Source organism: Cyprinodon variegatus, unplaced genomic scaffold (assembly GCF_000732505.1).
Source record: "Cyprinodon variegatus isolate N-32 unplaced genomic scaffold, C_variegatus-1.0 Scaffold347, whole genome shotgun sequence".
In the NCBI taxonomy this organism is placed as follows: domain Eukaryota; kingdom Metazoa; phylum Chordata; class Actinopteri; order Cyprinodontiformes; family Cyprinodontidae; genus Cyprinodon; species Cyprinodon variegatus.
The window spans coordinates 403,274-423,268 of NW_015150800.1; the positions used below are offsets into that span (position 1 = coordinate 403,274).

The 19,995-nt window shown below is 38.7% G+C and overlaps 1 protein-coding gene across 3 annotated transcripts in view; it reads left to right on the forward strand.

The window, feature by feature from the left end:
• The window catches only part of zswim5 (zinc finger, SWIM-type containing 5), a 65,129-nt gene that overhangs the window by 40,872 nt on the left and 4,262 nt on the right, over positions 1-19,995 (forward strand). The window contains exons 2-15 of one of the 3 annotated variants that reach the window (XM_015385749.1): positions 3,062-3,249; positions 3,999-4,167; positions 5,476-5,624; positions 8,035-8,185; positions 9,147-9,323; positions 9,403-9,603; positions 9,997-10,143; positions 10,236-10,373; positions 13,012-13,160; positions 15,283-15,385; positions 15,496-15,631; positions 15,928-16,085; positions 17,307-17,470; positions 19,337-19,418. In XM_015385749.1, coding sequence (XP_015241235.1) covers positions 3,062-3,249; positions 3,999-4,167; positions 5,476-5,624; positions 8,035-8,185; positions 9,147-9,323; positions 9,403-9,603; positions 9,997-10,143; positions 10,236-10,373; positions 13,012-13,160; positions 15,283-15,385; positions 15,496-15,631; positions 15,928-16,085; positions 17,307-17,470; positions 19,337-19,418 — 2,112 coding nt within the window. Of the gene's footprint in view, positions 1-3,061; positions 3,250-3,998; positions 4,168-5,475; positions 5,625-8,034; positions 8,186-9,146; positions 9,324-9,402; positions 9,604-9,996; positions 10,144-10,235; positions 10,374-13,008; positions 13,161-15,282; positions 15,386-15,495; positions 15,632-15,927; positions 16,086-17,306; positions 17,471-19,336; positions 19,419-19,995 lie in introns of all 3 variants that reach the window. The other 2 variants (XM_015385748.1, XM_015385750.1) reach the window with 2 other exon arrangements.

Consider the following 19,995-nt stretch of genomic DNA (forward strand, 5'->3'; position numbering starts at 1 on the left):
TTGCCATTCTCTAGCAGTCTCAGGGTAAAAGGCGCTGTACACCCTGGACAGGCCGCCTGTCCATCGCAGGAAAACACAGACAACCATAAACACATACCTAAGGGCAACAGAGAAGCCAATCATCCTAACACTCATATTTTTGGATTGTGGTGGGAAACTGGAGCACCAGGAGAGAACACAGATATCCACGGGAAGGAAATGCAGGAAACCCAAGGCCAGGAGTAAAAACTAGAGCCTTTTTGATGCAAGGCAACGTTGCTACTAACTGCATCACTGTACAGTCTGGAAATGGGAAGCCTTGCTTGCCACTTACCAATATTACTGCACTGCAAAGAGTTTTTAAGCTGGGGGACTCAGCAGGAGGTTGAAACACTCAGGACTCCTTGTATCTATCACCAGCAGATGCATCGGCCTCTCCTTTTTCCTCAGTTTTTTCATCCTGTCATGTTCAGATGCCTTGTTTTGGTGCAAACGACAGACCATCTTGGTCAGCAGTGTATGATTGGCGTCAAAAGTTGTCTAATGAATAGGATTGGAGGATTTCTTAGCTTGATTAGCAGTTGATGGCCACTGGAGTCTGTGCTATACAGGACTATAAATGGAGTAAATATTGGCATGCGTTTAAAAACAACAATTGTTCCACTTGGTATTTAAATGTCAGCTTATTAAATAGGTGATAATTTGTGAAATGGTACAAATACTTTGAATGACTCCCTCACTCATATTTTAATGCTGCCTCTGGTTCTGACATATAATATTGACCATTTACAGCAAGAAGCTTGTAAAAATGTAAACACGCTTATTGATGATGCCTAGATGAAAGCTTTAAAATGCTGTTGGCAACAAAATGAAATGGCTTTAGCGAAGCATGTTCTTTTCTTATCGTTTGTTCTTTCTCATGATCTCTGGTAATAACGTTTCTACTTTAGAAATATCTTCTATAAATTCTTAGTGAATGTTAGTGATTCATTATTTAACAATGAATATACAACAGAGAAGTCTCCAAAAGGAGTGACCCAGATGTCCCTGTTAGGTCACTGTGTAAGCATGTCAGCCCACAGATCAGTTACTGGCTTAAAAATAGATTTAACAGAGTTTTCAATTGGCATGTTGACACATTTGTCTCTCAGATAGTTTCACACAGTCAAAAATAAATAGACCTTTGTGGCAAATGGTGAAAAAGCAGCAGCCTGTAGTTAAAGCAGACCACATAAATACATTTCTGCAGATCTATTTGTTTCTTTGCCCTCGCTTATGGTCTTCCTCCACATGGCGCTGAATTATGTCCTGCTTGTGGCTTGCCGTAGACGGTTGTCCCCCATTCACCCGTTTGCTTGCATTTTATAATCTCCTACTATAACTTTAATGTTGACAGAAACTCTGAAGTTGGGATTTCTTTTTACCAGTTGAGTTCTTGAACATTGCTGGCTGTTGTATGGCAGTGGTTGCAGGAGTGTCGCCAGGGTACCTCTTGTCCCTTGAACTTTTCTCATCGGTCCAATACGTTGGCAGTGGAATGGATCCTGCGTTTTTTTTTCCTACCTCATGCGGATGATCTTGAGAAACCTTGAATTTTGCATTGGCGATGGGTTGAACACTTACTGCCCTACCATGCAAGCATGGTGTTAATAGTTGTGTGAGGGTGTGTTGGAGCCGGTCAGCGGTGGTGTAGCGGTGACGTTTAGGTCCATATATGCATATGATGCTATAGGTTTGCTTTGTGAATGACTTGATGGACCTGCCTCCATGTTTCTTTGCTTCTTCTCTCCTGAGCTGTAGGAGCAGCAGTGTGCCTGCTATATTTAGGTTGGGTTTAGTTCTCCCTTTTTTTTCTTCTTTTTTTTTTATACAGAATTGACCTGTCACAGTCGGAGGACATGGCATCAGATGCTTTTCTCCCTTTCATTTTTTCTTTCTACTCTTCCATTTCATCCTCTGTTTCCTCATCACACTCCTTTCTCTAGGTTTTCTCCTTGGTTTTGTTCCACTCTGCACTGAGGTCTTTGTTCAGTTTGTCCTTTCTTGTCACAATAATCCCCTTTTAGAGCTAGAGCTGTAAAAGGTCAGCTTAGTAGGTGGTACAAGTCTTTTTTTTTCCTTAAAAATTTTTCATCAAATGCCAATGAATTCCACTTCTTTTCAACAAATACTGAGTCATTTGCCCTTTATTCTTTGTTTTCAGGGTCACTGGAAGACACAGCATATCCTGAGTTTTATAGTCTGGGAAAACCTAATCAGTCATTAGTTAAATTAAAACTGTGTGCCAACTCTGCTTTGTTTTTCAGGAAAAAATGTTTATATTCAGATTGGAGAATTTATTTAATTACTGATTATCTGTGATGTTGTAGAATATCATCCAGGGACTGATAAAGCCCAAGGTCAGAGGCTTGAGGGACTCCTCGGTTCATCCCATTTAGCAATATGCAATCTTTTTTTATCAAGTTTGCTAGACAAAATTGTGTAAAAAGGTTACGACCTACATCTACAGCAGATTCAATGTCTACTTAGTGAAATATTACTAAATTATATATTTTACATTACATCAAAAGGATCTTTTATAATTTTCAGAGAAATGTAACCCAGCGATCGACTGACCACTAAAACATGGCACTCTGTTGTAAAACAACTCGGCCGTCTTTAAGGATCTGTCCACCTGTTTGTGAAATTGGACAAACAGCTGGCTAAGTACAACCAATTATGCCTGATTTAATGTTGTGAAAACAGTTGCCAGCCGTTGTGTAACAACAGCCCAGCAGAGGATCAGAGGAAATGGTCAGCTTGGTGTGTGGGGCAGCAATAAACATTAGCTGTAAAAACCAAAATGTTTATTTAATCAGCTCTCTTTACTATCTATGGGGCAGAATGTGTGTCCTGGTTGAAATGATTTCTACCTTTTTCTAAAGAGAAAGCACAAATGCTTTGCATCAAACACAAAATACAGGCGTATTAGGAGACCGGTACTGTCTTGTTTGTAATTCTGATTTACCATAATTTGGATTGTGAGAACATAGAAAAAAAATGCTTTAATCAGTGTGTCTCTCCCTTCCCTCTCTGTCTCCAGGGTTTCACCTTAGCGGCACCGTGACTGAGCCGGCCACAGCTTCGGAACCGGAGGTAACCCATAAAGTGGCGATCAGCTTCGATCGTTGCAAGATCACCTCCGTCACCTGTGGCTGTGGAAACAGAGACATTTTCTACTGCTCCCACGTGGTCGCGCTCTCCCTCTATAGGATCCGTAAACCTGAGCAGGTGAGAAGTTAATGTAGGAAAGGATTATACTGTGACTTATTTATCTCACAGCAACTTCAAACTTGAAGATGTTTTATGTGATCCACTGAACCAAATAAAGAGAATGAAATGACGCTGAGCTTTTTTACATTTTTACACATAGATCTGAAGAAGGGCTGCAAATAACCATTATTTTGCTTATCGATTAATCTGAGATCATTTTTTCGATTAATCAATTGATAATCTGATAGCAAAAGGCTCTTTAAAGAAGATGTTTTTGTACAGATTTAAACCAGGTGAAACAAAAACGGTTCTACTTGGAGTTCTGGATAGAGCGTATCCACAGACGGAAACGCAAAATATTTACCTATATATATATATTTTCTTCACAATTTCCATATAATTGCTGCTTTATGTGGGTTGCTCTGTCAGCTAAAGGCATGTTTTAGAGTCTGTAGACTCCAATTAACGATTAAGTTGTTATTTTCAATAATCAAATAATTGCGTTTAATCCAATTAATTGTTTCAGCCCTAATCTGAACACTGTTTTTGCGCTTTACATTTATGCACTTCTATGTTTTGGTGTTTCACACAAATGTTAGTTAATTGAATAAACGTTTGTTGTTTTAATGTTACAAATTAATGAAATAAGTTTAAGGAGTCAGTTTTTGGCCTAATCTGATCAGATTATACCAGAAATTTTTTTTTACTAGAGGCTACTTATGAGCAGCATGTATCTGTAATCTGTCTGGCTTTTCTGTTTTCTGCAGGTGAAGCTACGGTTGCCCATATCAGAAACTCTGTTCCAGATGAACAGAGATCAGCTGCAGAAGCTGGTCCAGTATCTGATCACGGCCCACCACACTGAGGTGCTGCCCACAGCGCAGAAACTGGCAGACGAGATCCTGTCTTCAAACTCTGAGATCAACCAGGTTCATGGTGAGAATCCAGCTGCTTCATTTAAAACTCTAACTGAAGTTGCCTCTTAGGTCAACCTCACCATCTTGCCTTTGGTCCAAATCCATCAGCGACAGTTGATGCAGATGTCGCTTCGCTTTTTCCGTATTCTTTACAAGCGGTTTCCTAGTGGCAGTCCAAACCGTCACTCTACAGAGGTATCTTCCCAGCTCCAGGCTGGACATGAAAGCCGTCAGACTCATAAATGCTGCTTGCTAGCCCACAGGCTGCCACATGTTCAGGCACCTGATTACTCTGGAGGTGCCGCAAGCTGGAGGCTTCAAACGGCTCATTTGATTTCTCAGTTTCATCTCTTCTGCCACCACCCCCCGACTGACAGAGGCACGCTGGAGAAATCGGAGAAAAGGCAACTTGATTGATGAAATGGACAAAGGCAAAGACGTGGGAAGAGGATGCTGAGGGGAAAAGACGAAGGAAATGGTTTTCAGGGAAACGGGAGAAAGCAGATGAGAGGGGAGGAAAGATGAAAGAGTTAAAAAGAAGGATTGAGATTAAACAATAGAAGAAAACCATAGCATCTCCGCATTACTGGAACAACAACAAACCAGACACATCCTTTCACCAAACAAAAGTCTTTATCTCCATCCCTGTTTCATCCTCCACGTTAAATGTTGACATTCTCCAATACTTGCATCCAGGAAGCCCCATGCTGTGTTTCCTGTCTATGTTTGACAAGGGGGATCATGGGGGTTGGAGTTCAGTTGGTCCAGGAGTGAGAGTGTCTTTGATGCAGGAATGTTGCTTGTTTGCTGCTGTGCTCTCCCGGACGGTCTGGAAACACATCTCTGGGCTTTCCTCAGCTTGTTTCCTGAAAGATCAAAGCAGCTTTTTCCCCCACCGGAGCACATCTACATTTCTCCGCAGTATTACTCAGACTCACACAGCCAACCAGAAGAAAAATAAAGTTGGCTCCGAGTTCCCTCAGTGGATGATTAACCTAACTCGAGCAGTATTTCTGATCTGGGACTTAGCTGCGCTGTAAGTTGAATTTAAAAGATTTAAGGCATGGAGTGATATGATTCTCTGATTGCAATCATTGTCAGCATTAAATAACTTAAAAGTCCAATTTTTATTTGGGTAGGTAAACTAAAAATGGTTCCTTCAGTCAGTTTGGTCTTAAAGTTGGAATAAATAGAATATACTCATGTAGATGTACACTTTATTAATCTACATTTTCATTTTCTTTTTTTATGATGTTGCCGACTCCTGCTGTACTTCTGTTTCCAGTTTTCTCCGCTTGTCATTCACTGTCTCTATTTATCTTCTCAGGTGCTCCAGACCCGACTGCAGGGGCTAGCATTGACGATGATAACTGCTGGCATCTGGACGAGGATCAAGTCAGGGAGCAGGTCAAACAGTTTTTGTCGCAGGGAGGATACTACGGCTCTGGGAAGCAGCTCAACTCCATGTTCGCAAAGGTTCACATCATCAGTTCATACGCATAAATTAGAATGAGATTAAACAGTGTAATTCCCTGAGTGATTGTTTGTGCTTGGAAACCTGAAGGTAAACCAAGCAACAAGGGCTGCTTGGATAATGCCAAGCCTGAATATCCTCCAGCTCAAGTCATCATAAGTATCTTTGATTATGTTCTGTGGAATAGTTTTGTTGCCTGTATAAAGCATGGAGGGATACAACCTTTCATAAAAGCCAGAATACACCAGACATGATATAGCTTCTGCTTTGATGGAAAATCTTATCATATAAGACCATGGCACTGAAAGCTCACACCAAACACAAGTCTCTGCAACTGTTGTAGTGTAGCTCAGACCCGGGATAGATCCCTGCTCTATTTTGTGCTGACCTATGCAGTAGTTCATTGGCAAGGCATTGAGTCTAGCAGGAAGAGAAGCATGGTGTCAAATTGAAGTACATCTGCTTTGGGTAAAATATGAAGTATAATCTCTGAATCGCAAAATAAACGTGCCCCATTTATAAACACACAGCATGTATATAGTAAGTAGGACAGATTTGGACTTTCAGACTCAATAAACCTATAAGAGTAAAATAGACACTTTGGCAAACTTCTCATAAAGCTCTCCAACAGTCACCTTTCATCAATCTCACCAAGTTATAACCCATTTTACAGTCTTTGTTTTAGTTGTTTTCTTTCTTTTTTTATTGTTGTTTCTATAAAAATCCTTTACCTGCCAGTATGACTCAACCTTAACTAACATAGTTCTTACAGTTTTCAAAGGCTTAGATGAAAGGCAAATTGTAAATGCCAACATGTAAATTATATCTTTACTATAGTAAATTATATTTCTATTGATGGCTAAATATATATAAGCAAACATTAGCATTTTGACTAATAATAGCACCTAGTGTAACAGTTAAGTGTTAGCTGCTGTTAGCTACCAAGCTATTAGAAGCTTGTTAGCTCAAACGTATATATTAGCTTACATACATAAAGTAATGTTTTAATGTTAGAATGTTTGTCAGTTGTAGTATTTCAACTGACGAGGGCATATAAATAATTTTAGGATATTTGTGGAGGTTAGCTGGTGTTGGCTGTTATGCTATTAGTGAATCATGAGCTAACGCTAACATGAAAGCAAATGTGAGCATACCTCTTGAATACTTTGCAACACAACTTAAAAAAAGCACATTTTACCATGTTCTGTTATGTTAGCATTATCTTAAGTGTGTATGTATGTGTTTATATAAATTATTTTTCTTTAGTTTTTATTTTTTTTGGTTATGGTTTAGGGGGTATATTTACCAAACTCAAATCCTTTACTGTGGTGGCAAGTAAAATGAAAAAACGGGTAGTAATCATTCACATTTTTTACTTCACAACTTAGAAGTAGTTAGAATGGATTTCTAGTTGGATCCTACCAGACATTTCTTTTAAGTTTTGCACTGATGAAGACCAGAGTACTTTTCTCAAGAAATCAAGCTATTGCACATCCGCTATGTTTTGTATTTCTGTTGGAATTTATGCAACTTTAGCTAAATATTGTTCATGCATCATCCTTCTACAAATGCTATAAAAATATTTATGGAATTTCTCATTTATTATTAATATTTTTTTAAACACCAATACTTAGATCAGTTAGCGTCAGTGCTTTAGGAATTTTACTAACCTCTGAGGTTCTTATTCTGGCCAATGTCTGCACACAATAAACATGTATAAATTTGACTATATTTTTAATCCTGAACTACTTATTGTCCACAGTGTCCAAAAAAAATAATCATAGAAGTTCTTATATAGTCTCAAATGCTTCTGTGTGTTTGAGTCACTTTAAATAATTAGTCTGTACAGTTTATCTCCATCTTTCAATTGTGTTCCTTTTTGCCTATTGTTTAGACAACTGTTTGTTTTTCCTTTTAACTGTCTTCATTATAGAGCTTTCTAATTTGGTTTAATGAGAAAACATTCTTTTAACATAAAGTGTTACATGTTTTCACTGCTTTGAAGGAACTAATGATTTCTTCAGTTTGTAGTTGGGTTTCCTCTGCAGTTTGACGTCAAGTAAAGATTAGGCAATTATCAGCAGACCTATGAACTAACTGTTGCTGATACGCAGAATAGTGTTTAGGTTGAAATTCCCCTAAATATGTCTATTTGCTCTTAAGTTTTCTATGTCTGATGGAGTAAGAAAAATAAAATGAATAGAGAATAGTTTGAAATTGAAAAGTTTGTGTGTAGGCGTTTTTTGGCAGAAAAATTAATCCGCCAGCCTTCCTGTTCAGAGTTTGGCCTCCATCTGCTCATTCACAGCTACTGACTCATTAGAAGCAGCATAGATCATATTACAAGGTTGATATTGTTCATAATCGTATGAATTTCTTACAAATTGCTGATTTTTATTTTATTTTTTTTAGGTACGGGAGATGCTTAGAATGCGAGACTCCAATGGTGCTCGAATGCTAACACTGATAACTGAGCAATTTATGGCAGACCCCCGACTGTCTCTATGGAGACAGCAAGGCACAGGGATGACGGACAAGTGTCGACAACTTTGGGATGAGCTGGGTAAGAAGTCAGAGGAAAATAATGGGGCGAAAAAACTACCAATGAAGCTTTTGATTTATTTTCTACAATAATTAGACAGGCTGATGGCCACTTCATCGGTCACTGCATGTCAGACCAAACACCACAAATGTGCATTCACCTGGTTAGGTTAAGATGCAGTGTTTTTTTTTCGGTAGTCTGCAGCGGCCCCCAACCCCTCACTTCCCCCCGCACCCTTTCCTCCTGCTCTCGGCATGCAGGGGATGATAAAGGTTTACGGATCAATACTGCTGCTCAACTTCTCTGCAATCAATCTCAGCATTTAGGAGGTCAATAAGAACACTTCCCGAGCGAGCGAGTGAGATCATGACACAGACAGAAATAACAGCCAGATGGTCGGGTCATTTTTCTCTGGGATCTGATAGGTGGTACAGCTGGGAGTTGGGTGTGCTTAACCAGTACTGATCACCTCTGTGGTCACAGCATCTTAAAAGTGGCAAACCTATGAAAAATCTTTTTAGAGTTTGGACCTCTAATGTCTAAAACATTTTATGTAATTTGTTAAACATCTGTAAAAATACTTGATTTTACTTTTATAGCTGATTCGACACTTGTAGTTTAAAATTTTCTAGTTTTACTACCAGTAAAGATTTCTGTTTTTTCTTTCTTAAACTATCAAAGAATTTGCATAATCTTGAACATTTTTGTCTCATTATAACTACAATTTATTTGATAGACCAAATCTTTGTAAAGAGGAAAATGATCATTGCTAGAAAACTGCAGCTTTGTCTTGGTTTTCACACCTATAACTCAGCTTTAAAATACGTCCTTCTGCCAAATCTATTTCCAGTTAATAATGTTGGAATAATTTGTCTTCCTATCACATCAATCTCCAATAAAATATTTAATTGGTGTTGTTATTTTTAAATGCATTAAAGATTTTTTCTTTGTGTACTTTAATGGATCCCTCTCTCCTCCCCAGGTGCACTGTGGGTATGTGTGGTGCTGAATCCACACTGTAAAAGTGATGAAAAGAGTAGCTGGCTGAAGCAGCTGAAAAAGTGGGGAGACATGGACGTCTGCCCGCTGGAGGACGGAAACTACGGCAGCGAGCTGCCGAACATTACCAACGCGCTGCCACAAAGTAACCTCGCTCAAGGTCTGCAGGATGGCACTCACCTCTTCGTTTCCAGGCTGCTTCTCATGACGTCCGTAATGCTTGTCGTGTTTTCTCTCAGATTCTCTGTCCAGACCGAGACGAACAGTGTTCAGTCGAGCCGTCGAGGCCTGCGACCTCCACTGGCAGGACAGCCACCTGCAGAGGATCATCAGCAGCGACTACTACATGTCTCCATCCTATCAGAGAGAGGGGGAGAGCTTGCTGTTCAACCCACAGGGGCTGCCGCTCTGGCTAGGTGCTATTTCAATACACGTTCCCAGTGAGACTAACCGCATTTTCTTGATTTTGGATTTTTAAAGGGCTTTTATGCATTTATTTCCTCTTTAAACTAAGAATCTCTGAGTCACTTCTCTGATTTGGAAGCTGAATAAAAGTTTCTAGAATAACAGCACCTATCCACATTCTTAAAGTTTTTTGAAGCTAACCCAGTGCACTCTCACACGCACACACACTCATTCATTTTTTGCTGATATTAAGGCCAGTATCTGCAGTAAGCAGCTTTCCAGCTCAGATCTGTCAGATTCTGCAACTTAAGCCACCTATCAGACACTCTCCGGCTTCCTGCTGAGGCTGCACCGTGTGGATGTGTGTTTAAACACCGCCTGACTCTGCGAAGCTGTCTCACCCTATTTCTCTCCCATCCGACACACAGACCATGTCCCGACCGCATGCGCTCGCGTTGATGCCCTGCGATCCCATGGCTACACCAGAGAAGCCCTGCGGTTGGCCGTGGCCATCATTAACACGCTCCGTCTCCAGCAGCAGAGGCAGATGGACATCTACAAACACCAGAAGAAAGGTCTGAACATTAGCAGCTGTGGAGAGGGCCGTCTGAAGTGCTTTATTGTTGTTCTTCTAATATTAGCTGGCTTTTCTTTTTTCTGCTTCTAGAGCTCCTCCAGAGAAACGTCACCTCCACCACCAACCTGGAAGGCTGGGTGGGCCACCCCTTAGACCCCATTGGTTGTCTTTTCACCACGCTTACAGAGACCTGTCGGGTTGATGATGACAACACCATGGACACTGGAGGTATAGAAAAATATTTAAAAAAAAGCAATTTGGGTTTTCCTGATTTTGCCTTCAAACAGTCACTGACTGACTACTTGAAAGAGATGCAACCTAACTGATGGATTTAAAAGCCTTAATATATTAATATTCCATCTGAATACAAACCCAGTGTAATGGTGAAGTTGGATACGACCTTTTACCATAACAACACCATTACCATGGAAATGGAACACAGGCCAAAGAAGAGCTGTTATTGATCTGTAGGCAGCTCCCCCATTGGACAAAAAGAGAAACTGATCATTTTTAGTGAACATTTTGATCTCATTAATCTTAGTAATTTGATTTGACTTTTATTGTCATAAATAGCAAAACATTTGTTACTCACTTTCTGAAGTCTGTCCAGACCAAGGTTATTAACGTTAACTAAAACTAACGAAATGAGGCAAACTGGAATATAAGAAAAACTTTTTTGCGTTAACTGAAATAAAAATCCTAACTAGACAAAAAAAAAAACCTGAAATTGTAATCAATTTACAAAAAATTTAATGAAACTGATTTTTAAGGGTGAATGTTTGCGTCTTCATCATATATTCCATTTTATGAGGTGTAGTGTCCGATTGCTATTTTCGTCAATTCTCCCTATAACTTTACGTCAGCAGATTGCAGGTACAGCAGCCAGGTAATTTGTGTTTCTGCAGCGGTCTCTCCTTATCTGAGATTTTATTTTTTAGCGGCTGGGGTTCTTTTGTGTTTTCCTTTCCCCCGGTATGCAAGTCGCATTACATAAAAGACAAAAACTATAACTGAAACTAATACGGTACATTTAAGGAAAAACAAGCCAGCTAAACTAGTTAAAAATTTTTTTACTAAAAAAGAATTGAAAATCAGAAGCTACCATTTTATTTCAACATTGGTCTAGACTCCTCATACAGTAGCATAGAATCTGGTTTCCAGGGAGTTTGTGTTTGGGACATGAACATTATTAGTCATTCTAACGAAATAGGTCTACACTGAAAATATTACTTTTAGAGTTACCGGTAGTAAGTCCTTCTGTTTCTGCAGGATTTTAGATCCATCACACCCTAAAGTCACACTGCATACTGTAGGGCTTCAGATTGGGTCCTTTCTGCTCTCTTTAGGAGCCATAGCAAGTCATGGCACCTTGCACAAAGGTTGGCAGAGTTTTTATGTGGCCACAGGGAAATTGTGTTTAATACTAACCAAAAAACGCTGAAATGTTTTCAGTCTAAAATGTGAAGTTTCAGAGTGAAACAGAAAATACTACTTCCCCACCAGGGTCTTTTTCTGAATTAGATTTCTATCTGGTTGATTTATTTTTACCTTTTATATATGATGTGGAAAAAAAGAGCATCTGTAATGATCACAGCAAACGACCCTAGTTCCTAGAAGAAGTTCCTAAAGTGGAAATGCACCTAATGACTGTAATGCCGTAAAGCTCTACACAGTCATAAAGTAGTAGTGACTGAATAGGCTGCACTGGAACAGGCGCTCATTTACAACCCACCCCGGTAGTTTGTGTGTGTAGTATGTATAGAATCCCTCCCCATTAGATTTTTTTTTTTTTTTTGCTCAGTTTCTCCTCTTTGCAACAGATCAGAATAGGGCTTTGCTTTTCATTGTCACAAAGCTAGAGGGAACTATTGTCCAATCTAACAATGCTAACAGAACACTGGCACAGCCATCTGTGTCTGTCTCATGTTAGCCCCCCCAGCTGTGTTAGGAATATGAATCAAGTAACACATTGGTTTCATTTTTACCTCGATACTCATGTTTTCAGAACCTATGGAGAACAGCTGGAAACATCTGTTTATGTTGTGGGTGGCCTTCTCCTTTTGTCATCCAATAAGAGCACACCGCCCCCCCTCCCTCCTTCAGCTTATCAAATCAACTACTGGGTTGCTGGGTAGGAAGAAATAAATTGACCATACCAGAGGGGTGAAATCTGTCAAATACGTTTCTATTTTTCCCACTCCTGATTTAGAGGGGGAGATGCACAGACTCCCTACCCGTATATCCCTGAAATAAACAGGATTTAGAGGGGGATCTGTTGCTCAGAGGGGATTTAAGCTGAATGATGGGGCAGGGGGAGCGGGAGAGAACAAATCAACAGCTGAGGCTCCCTGGGCATCTGTTCTCACTTATACTGTGTAAAGCAGGAGTGCTGGGTAAGCAGCCGTTTCAGAAAGACAGGCTCAAATTAAGGTTGCAGACATGTTTCATTCCCCTTTAAATAAAAACCTCTCTATATATTCTATATACCAATACAGAACTCCAAACTCCTGGGAGCTAATGTGCCAAAAAAAAACAAAAAAAAAACACTAAAGTTTGATTTCTGCTCTTATTTCTTGCTTTTTATTTACATTTGTATTTGTGTTTGTTTGACTCATTCAGTTAAACTTGTAATAAATGATAAACGAATTGTCAATTCTGTTTCGGAGAGCTAATCTGAAGAACACAAAAATAAGGCTTTGGAACAAAAAAGAAACAACAAATAATCGGAGCTGCTTAAGTAGAAAAAAGCAGTAAATGTCTTTAATGTTAATTAATTCATGATTTTCTCTTGCTTTCTTTCCCCTGTTATCATTGAACAGTAAATGTTTGGATTTCATGATCTTCTCTCCCTGTTTTCTCCAAGAAGGTGACCCCAGGCCTCCAGTCTACCATCATGCTCCAGTGTGGGGATGTCCAGACGGAGGAGAGTCCTACCTCACTCTGGCCTTAGAGGTGGCTCTGATGGGCATGGGCCAGCAGAGGATAATGCCAGAGGGATTATATGCCCAGGATAAGGTAATTATTTGTGGCAGGGTGCTTCTCAAAAAATATTCATTCAGATTATCGCCAAAATTTTATCTGTATTTTTTGAAAAAATCCCTATTTAAATTAATTATTTTTAGAACAATCCAACTAAAAACCATCTTTCCTACCGTATATCAAACATAAGAAAAAGCATCCCCACAGCATGATTACACCACCACCATGTTTCAACATGGGGTAAACTGATTTCCAAGCTCACTATAAATGAGCTGTTGTTGATTTATAATATAAAAATTGAATAAGTTAACAGAAGTTTAATCATCGCCTGACATGTGAAACAGTTCAAGGGTTAAATGATTACTGTGCCTTACGGTGGATACTTTGAAGTGTGGATCTTTTATTTCCTGCTTCTTCCTGCTTATTAGTTTGTGCTTTATTAAAAATACACTCGCTGCATATTTAGAAAAAATATGTTCCTGTGGAAGACAGTGTTTCACTGATAGAAAATCACTATAATTTAACATCAGTTGGAAGTAAATGTCAAGCAAAAAAAGGCATAGAAAAGGTCATGGCATTTTTCTTTTCTTGAAAAACAAGCAGAAAGTCGCAGCACTTAAGTTCTCAGCGCACTGGAATAAATCCGGGGAGCATTTCTTTGTGTAAATGGTAATCTGCTTTTCAGGGCTTAGCGTGGTTGCTGCGGACCTTTCTTAATGTCACTGGAATTATCAACAATATTAATGTTTTAGGCAAGAATCACATTTAAAACCAATCACATGTGAGAGAGGACCTTCGTATAGATGGTTGGTTGGAACTAAACCAAAGTTGGTACAAAGTGGAGTGAGAAAAAAAGCGAAAGAAGTACCAGAGTGCCCTGCTGTTGCTTTTTTAAATCTCTCTAATGCTACTTGGCTTCACTAAAGTATGCATATCCCCCTTTGACACATTTCAAATCATTTCAGCCACTGCCTGTGTGCATTTCATCAGGGTTTGGAGAGATGAAGCGACAGAAAGTTGAACCTGTTTGTGAAATTGATGGATAGTGATGCATAGGGTTCAACATCATTTAACACAAGCCTCTATTAGACTGGAATCCTTTCAAGACTCAAAATTAGGTTGGATTTTAAGGATCTTTAACCATCATTTTTAGTTAAGATGTGATGAGAATTTTGAGCAAACTATTTAAAAGTCAAAAAACGAAAATGTTTCCAACTACTGGAACAAATTAATGATTCCATGGAAAACGTAATGTGGTCATATGCTAACTTTACACATAGCTGTAATAAACAGGTTATAGAGTTAGCAAGCTAGCTTGGGGCACAAATCTGTAATGGAGAGAGGTTTTATTAAATGTATCACGTCAGCTAGAAATAGCGATAGTTCCATCCATCCGGAGAGACATCGGGAGAGGAAGGAGTCTAATGCTGCATTTAGGACGACATCGGCGACAGAAAAGTTTGATCAGTCATGTTGGGTACATATTCGCCACGCCAGAACTTATTCAAAAAAAAAGTTTCCTTCTCCTCATTTGCACTTTTTCAAAAAAAAAACAAAAAAAAAAACCATCGAAAGCAAGTGTAAAACATGTTTTGTTAAACCGTTTCCATCAATCTCTCGAACTTGATACTTTAAAATATGTCAAAAGTTAGATGGAAACACGTCGACTCTAGCTCTTGTTGTGTTGTAGGTGATTTTCTGCCTTTACTCTCAAGTCTTTGTTTGCTTGTTGTCTGTGTTTTCCCCCTGGGGATGTTGTTAATCTCATCTGAACAGAGCACAGTTCTTCATATTTGAAGAGGTGGGAAAAAAGTCACTAGGATTTTTCTCAGAGCCTCTTTGAAACATGGCAGGATGACCTGTTGTCAGGTTTTCCCACCTGAGCGGTGGCTCTCTGCAGCTCCTAGGCTTACTGTGCTGGAAGAGAAATGTGCTGTTAGCCCTTGTAAACTCCTCCACAAAGATGTTTTAAGACTAGTGTATTTTGTATCTGACTGTCGTATATCTAACCTGTATTTGTATTATATTTGAACAAAGTATTTTTTAAACTTCTCCTGATTAATATGGTTAGAAATAGTTTCTTCAGGGCTGTTTAATCAGAAGATAATGTGATTGCCTACTTACAGTGAGACTCACATGCCTTCTCTCCATGATCCAGGTCTGTCGTAATGAGGAACAGATAGTTTCCAAACTGCAAGAGTTGGAGCTGGATGATCTCCTGGTTCGGACGCTTCGGAAGCAGGCCATACAGTTGCTCGAGGGTAAGTTTACCGCAGCGTGCTTTTCACTGCCCTGCAGACACGTTTATGGGACACAGAACTGAAGACAAAATAAGGAACGACCTATTAATTCGTCTCCCTCTCGGTTTCAGCGGGTCCGTTCAGCGGGCTGGGAGAAGTCATCCACAGAGAAAGCGTACCCATGCACACCTTTGCCAAATACCTCTTCTCAGCTCTGCTGCCACATGATGCAGACCTTGCTTATAAGGTGGCGCTCCGTGCCATGAGGTCAGATACACGTATCTACGTTTACAGGCTTTTACACAGAAATGGCAAACATCATGTAATTGCTTTTTTTTTTTGTTTAACTAAATAACAAAAATGAAAAAAAAAAACTATATTTACCAAACTGCTGCTAAAATAATCGAATAGATTTGTATGTAAAAATAAGTATAATTTCTATCTAATCTTAGAGAATTCAGTCACCTTTACAACAAGCGTTTTAAACCAGTGGCCTACTAATTGTTGTAAAATTCCTTCCACCTGATGTCTCAACATATATCTTGCTCTTGATCGCCCTCTAGGCTGCCGGTTCTGGAGTCGTCAGCAGGTTCTGGGGACGTGGGGCACCCTCATCACGGGATCTCCATTGTTCCCAGCAGATACCCTCGCTGGTTCACTCTGGGCCACCTGGAGTCTCAGCAGTGTGAGCTGGCCTCGACGATGCTCACTGCCGCTAAAGGTACTGATTTATCATAGTTTAAACCAGCAGAAATAAACATAAAAATCCATGGACTCCAGGAACTGAAAGAAAAGTTTGCCCTTTTGCATTTTTACCTTTTCTACTATATCAAACAGAATCAATTTAACGATATCTTACAGCATGTGTTTGGAGCCGTTTGCTGTGATTAATGTTCCAAGCAGGTCTTTTTAATTCATTAATTGTGTTTGGATAACAGTAGAAGCCATTAGAGAAGTTCATCCCCATTAAAATGCAAATTTACTTTCTGCTTCAAGTCGTAGTGTCCGGCTAAGAATAGAATATATGAAATGTTTAGTTTCCTGAGAGGCTCCGAGAGGCTCCAACATGACCGTCTCCCTCCTGTAAACCAACAGAGGTTTTCTACAGATTCTCTGGCGTGAAGGATCTAGATACTTTCTTATATTTACCTACTGAATGTTTTGATTAACTAGAGGAGCTTTTAGATTCTGGAGATTTTCCATGAAGCCTGTTTTTAAACGATAAGCACTTAAGACACATTTCTATGAAGACAGGCCTGAACGAGTTAAATCTAGTTTTCAGTATCTGGAAAGTCCATTAATATACAAAAATAAATATAACAGACTTTTTTATATTATAAATGATTAGTCAAGTTTAATCCTTTTTTTGGGGGGGGGGGGGTAAAATCCAGTTCTTATTCAATTGATTGATTGATTTGAGTTTATAAATCTGACAGTTACATCAGGAACATCAGGAAGAAAAAGGTGCATCGAAATATACAGTATATAAAGTGCATCCACATATGACCACTTTTTTATTTTTTTATAGTAGGATCCTTATACAGGGTGTTTACACGGGTATTTATATAGATGGATATATATATACATTTAAAAAAAAAAACATCACCATCTATATCTTTCTTAATATTGACCTCAGCTGGGTAATATTTTTAACCAAACTCTTTGGATATCTATGGTCAGATACTTGTTCCCATTATCACAATGCATGACAAATGTTCCGTTTTTCTTCCCACACTGTGTTCTTATTGCGGCTTTGCAGACACTATCAAGTTCCTTTTCTGACAGACATGTTGCAAAAGGAAGTGTGTTTGTTCTTTGCTCATTTGTCACTGAAAAATGTGTAACTTTCATTTTGATTCATCTGTTTCACCCACAGAAAAGGCTTTACTGAGTAAAACCAGTCATTAACATCTTTGTCGTCTCCTTTCTTCTCATCCATAAGGGGACATGTTGAGATTGCGGACAGTGCTTGAGGCCATTCAGAAAAACATCCACTCTTCTTCCCTCATCTTCAAACTGGCCCAGGATGCCTTTAAGATAGCCACGCCCGCAGACAGCCCGCCAGATATAACCCTGCTCAACGTGGCGTTGGAGTTGGGGCTGCAGGTATGTGTGTGTTCGAGGGGGAGGCTGTAATTGCCACGGTTTGACCACAGGAAGTTTACCGCAGCTAGAGTTTCCTTTTAACACGTTTTCACAGACGTTCAAAGCTCCACTACAAATTAACATCCCACACAGAGTTAACATTGTTGACGAGAAGAACCCACATAATGAGAGATCTTTGGTTCCACAGCAAACGGAGAAAAACGCACCAGACTGGAGCGTCGCTGCGGCGTCCTCCGCCTCTTTGTTCTGGTATTGTGCTGTACGAAGGTTGAATGCAGTTTGAAAAATCCACTGCAAAAAATTATGAGATTAACGTAAAAACATCAAATGATGTAAAAGCAGAGGTATTAAAATACAACTTTTCTTTAATAACTGTTCAATCTCCAACAAAAAGGTCTACAGTGTTTTTTCCTACTGTTCCAAATAAGCAGCTGTGACTGTAGATCAGGGTCATTGACTGAACCACATCGTAATCTATTTTTATTATAACATGTTAATATGACTTTTACATAAGACGCTTTATTATTTTGTTAGATGAAGTGTTTTTTGTTTCTTTTTATATCCTAGAAAGTATTATGTAGCAGCTTGCTGTTGTTAGCTTCAGTCCTCTGCATTTATAGCAAATACTGCTGAATTTTACAATTTGAATATTGCTAGCAGCATTAATTCTTAACAAAAATTAAACAGAAAATCCAGTTGCAGTGGGAGTGTTTGCAAAAAGGCAATTTTGGGTCAACTGTACATAAAATGAAGAAAATAAACAGATAAATTGCTAAATGTAACTAAATTACTTACGGTAATTGCAGAGTTTAAATTTAAGATCTCAAAATTAATAGGATCATATAAAATATATATTTAGTCTTACAATTTGAATTTTTTCGCATGATTTTCTTTATAGTGGTGTAGAAAAATAGACTGTTGAAAGGTTTTATAAAAAGGCTTAGTTGTTAAAGAAAGAAATCACCTTTAATACAGAGTCTGATTTCTTTTTTCTAATAAGAATCATTTTTTGAATTGACACACAGATATAAAATTAAGCATTTTTAATTTCCTACCTCCATGTGAAGATCTAAAATGCTGGGTGTGGCCCTGCTCTAATTTACCTAAAGGCTTGTCAATACTAGAGCCTTCAACATAAAGGCAAAGGAAGAACATTTTAGACCATTGATGAAGTTAATTAAACCCTGATAATTGAGTCTTTAATAATCTCTTTTTTTTTAGGAAGAGAGTGATTCTAATTGGTCTGATTTGGGGGTAACTGCATAAATCAGAAACATTAATTAGATTAGCTTAAAATCTACAGCTCTTATTGTATTAATAAGTGTAGGAAACTTGTATGTGAGCAGCAGCTGCTGCAGGTGGTTTTCTGTAGAAGGTTGTGCTTGATTATTAGCTTCTGACCTTCATGTATTATGGGCTGTTAATGGCCCAGAACGATCTATAAGGTTAGCTGGAGTTTCACAATAATGACCAGAGAAATGCTGCTGCATTGAGCGCCGTTTAAGTGACTTTGGATCAGATCAAAATAAACCACCCTACCTCTGACACCAATGAGCTAGCTGAGATTCTTCTAGGACACTTTGAGCTAAAGAAAAAAAAAAATGTTTGCTATTCCATTCATTAATTTTATAGTTTTAATTTACATAATGGATTTTCACATTCATTAATGTTGATTTTTAAACCTTATACCCATCTTTAAAATGTAGAATCTTGAATAAATATTCGGAAAGTGGGTTTTCCTGATAGATTTCTGATATTATTGAAATTAACGCAATGAAAGACAAATTTGTTTTTAAAACCTAGTTTGCTTGAGACAGTTTTTTAATTAAAGGTGATCAAATGTTGTGTTCTCTTTTTTTTCTGCAGGTGATGAGAATGACTCTGTCCACCTTGAACTGGAGGAGGAGAGAGATGGTCCGCTGGCTGGTAACATGCGCCACCGAAGTCGGTATGTTCCACCAATTAGATCACTTATATTACATTTTGGCACCCCAGTGATATCCAGCAAGTAATTACAATCCCTAAGGTTTCTTTAGATTTCCAGCTTTAAGGCTGACTCTGGCTTTCTGTAACCAAAAAAAAAAAAAAAAATGAAACAATAATAATCGAACATATGCTTAGTTCACCACATGGTGTGGTAAACGGCAGTTTTCCACAAGGTATTTGATATTTTGATGATGCTGCTGGAGAAGCTCTTATTCTGTTGGTTGAAAAAAAAAATATGCAGACTCTGAAGAAAACGCCAGATGTGTAAAGATTAAGGCAAATAAGAAATGTAAAGAAACAAGCTTGAAGTGGTGCAGAAGATGTTTTTTTTTATTTTATCAAAAAGAACCTCTGTTACTTTGTCATTGAATAGTTTTTTACCAGAGCTGACATGATTTCAGTTAATCTGACTCATCAGGTGAAACAAAGCTGGCAGCTTTAACCAAAGGTGGCTTCCTGAGAGAGAGAGGAACCTTTACATTTAATTTTTTGTTCTAACCAGTGAATGGCTTGTTCACCCTGCACAGTAACAAGCTGAA